Source organism: Antrostomus carolinensis, unplaced genomic scaffold (genome assembly GCF_000700745.2).
Source record: "Antrostomus carolinensis isolate BGI_N321 unplaced genomic scaffold, ASM70074v2 scaffold35586, whole genome shotgun sequence".
In the NCBI taxonomy this organism is placed as follows: Eukaryota; Metazoa; Chordata; class Aves; order Caprimulgiformes; family Caprimulgidae; genus Antrostomus; species Antrostomus carolinensis.
In genome coordinates this window covers 1-2,421 of record NW_010321740.1, presented here as the reverse complement: position 1 = coordinate 2,421, position 2,421 = coordinate 1, and the positions used below count along the sequence as shown (strand labels likewise).

General features: G+C 58.0%; 1 protein-coding gene across 1 annotated transcript; it reads right to left on the bottom strand.

Moving 5' to 3' along the window:
• Positions 1–137: 137 nt before the first annotated feature.
• Positions 138–2,229, bottom strand: PCYOX1L (prenylcysteine oxidase 1 like; the record flags this gene model as incomplete). Its single annotated transcript, XM_010170052.1, has 4 exons — positions 138–958; positions 1,530–1,670; positions 1,768–1,979; positions 2,055–2,229. Coding segments are annotated over 4 exons (1,187 nt in total), but the record flags the coding sequence as incomplete, so codon positions are not given.
• Between the last annotated feature and the right edge of the window lie 192 nt (positions 2,230–2,421).

The window sequence follows — 2,421 nt, the reverse complement described above, 5'->3', positions numbered from 1 at the left end:
GAAGCCCCCTGAGGTCCCTCCTAAATCCAGATGCACAGGGACCCTTTTTCACAGGAAAAGGCACAGGCTCCTTTCCAACAGAGCCTGAGGAGGAAGAACAGGGAAACTGAGGCACGTGGCACAGACACACAGCAACCCTGGGCAGGGACTGTATTCCTGAAGGTGATGCACGTTCAAGTAATCTGGGACACAGCCCATCCCCCTTCCCCCAGCCCCAAACCCTCTGGGGTCCCCAAGGCAATAAATACTCCCTGGGCTACTACACACAGAAGCTCCCGGCCCACTGCCTCCCCCAGGCATCACAGCTCAGTCTTCACCTTGTGCATCAAGTCCTTCTGGTCAATTTTCTCCAGGTCTTGATGCCAGCGGTTGTAAGCCAGCAGGGCCACGTTTTTGGCTGCCACTGCTATCATCTCCATTGAGCTGGCCACCCACTCTACACCACTGAGGTAGAAGAGGTTTTCGTGGAGCACAATGGGCGGGAGGGACTTGGCAGCATCGTAGTGGGGATACGCCTGCCACTCTGTCACCTGCACTGAGTAGTAGGACCTGAAGAGGGTCTTCAGCTGCTGCTTGTCCAATGGCTGCTGGGAGAAGACACGCCACACTGCAGCCTCCTGGGGCTGCTTGCGACGGAAAGCTGCTGAGATGTTGACTGGACAGATGTTGTCCATAGCATTGAAGAAGAGGTCAGGGGTGTCGGTGGTGAGGATGCTGGTGAAGGGGAAGAGCTTGGGGTCGGGGAAGCCAAAGTAGGATGAGTTGAGGTAACCGTGCACCACAGAGGTGACAGAGGGCTGGAAGGCTCCAGGGAAGTCGGTGATGGGTGGCTCGAAGTTCTTGAAGGTGAAGTTGCTCCTGCTGGGGTGCAGGGGAGTCGTCACTACCACCATGTCATAGAAAGCTGAGCCCTGTCCTTCACTGCTCTCGTAGTGCACCTGGTACAGGGGTCTCCCCTCTGAAAATAAATGGTGGACAGTTAGGAGTAAACCTGAGCCCCAATGGCTCTGGCCCCCTCTTTTTCTAGCACAACCTCCATCCCCTGGTTTTCCAGTACACACCAGTGATGGACCATAGCACCTGATGGTTATAGATCAGTTGCTGATGCTTTAGGGCAGCAGAAAGAGCATTTTGTCAAGCCTGTGGAAGAAAGTTTCCAGAGAAGCCTAGCCTAGTGGGGCAAGGAGGACTGGGGAAGCACAGCCCACCCCCCAAAACCCAGCTATCCAGCTATCCACTGTGCTGGGCTGGGAAGCAAGCCTGCAACAAGGATGGTGTCATAGAAGAGACCTGAGGGACTTCAGGAAGGAGGGAGGGGAACTCCAGGGCCAAGGTCTGAACCGTAAGGCCCATGCTGGATCAAACAAGGGGAGGGGATGGACAGACCCCTACCCTCGCCCAAACACTTTACCAGAACCAAGATGCTTGCCAGCCTCCCAAGGCACCCTCTGTGCCCCAGCATCTCCATGCTGCCACCACCCACCTCCCATCCCAGTGGCACCCAGAGCAGACTCCATGTCCAGGCTCACCAGAGCTGTGCAGAGAGACACCCATCACCCTGGCCGGGATGACATTGGCTTTGGTCAGCTTCAGCAATCCCGAACACATGAGCTTGTTGCCTCCTTCCACCGCCCAGGTGCTGCCCTGGGCCCCTGCCAGCGACATGGCTCCTGGAGAGAGGAAGAGGAGCGTGGTTCAACAGGCTGCCCATGGAGGGGACACTGGAAGGGAGAGTCACACAGGAGGAGAGGGGGTCCCCGGTTTCACCTGCGAAGGCAGGCACCAGCACTGACTGCCCGTAGCTGGAGCGCAGGACGGCCGCGATGACATCGTCCACAAAGCGCTGCGTGATGCCCACCTCCAGCAGGGACTCGGCCACCGAACGCTGTGTCATGTTGACGAAAGCATCACCCCCCAGCGAGCGCAGCAGCTCCTCCAGGCTGGAGAAGGCATAGCCATGTGCCTGGTACTTGTAGATCCTGGAGGGGACAGGAGCACAGAGTGCCTGGTGATGCCCCAGTGCCGGGGAAGACCCTATATCCTTTTTTTCCTACCTCATGAACTTCTCCATCACCTCCTCCACCCACATCTGCAGGCGCAGGAAGCTGATGCCATAGTGCCACCAGAGCCGGAAGAGGTTGAGCAGATACCAGTCGGTCTCCTCCAGGATGAAGTGCTCCCCATTGAATATGGCACTCTTCCCCGCTACCTCGCGCCGGTGCTTGAGGCCTGTGGGGAGCAGAAGGACCCCAGCCCTGCTGGGCCCACACGCCTCCCTGGAGCTGGCCAGCCACCAGGAAAGGCCAGTGCCAAAAGCCACTGCAGCGAGGACAGGGGCAAAGATGCTCTTGGAGGAGCATCAGGGAGAGTGAGACCCCCAGACTCTGGGACCACAGACAGACCCTATATGTTGGGGCATCC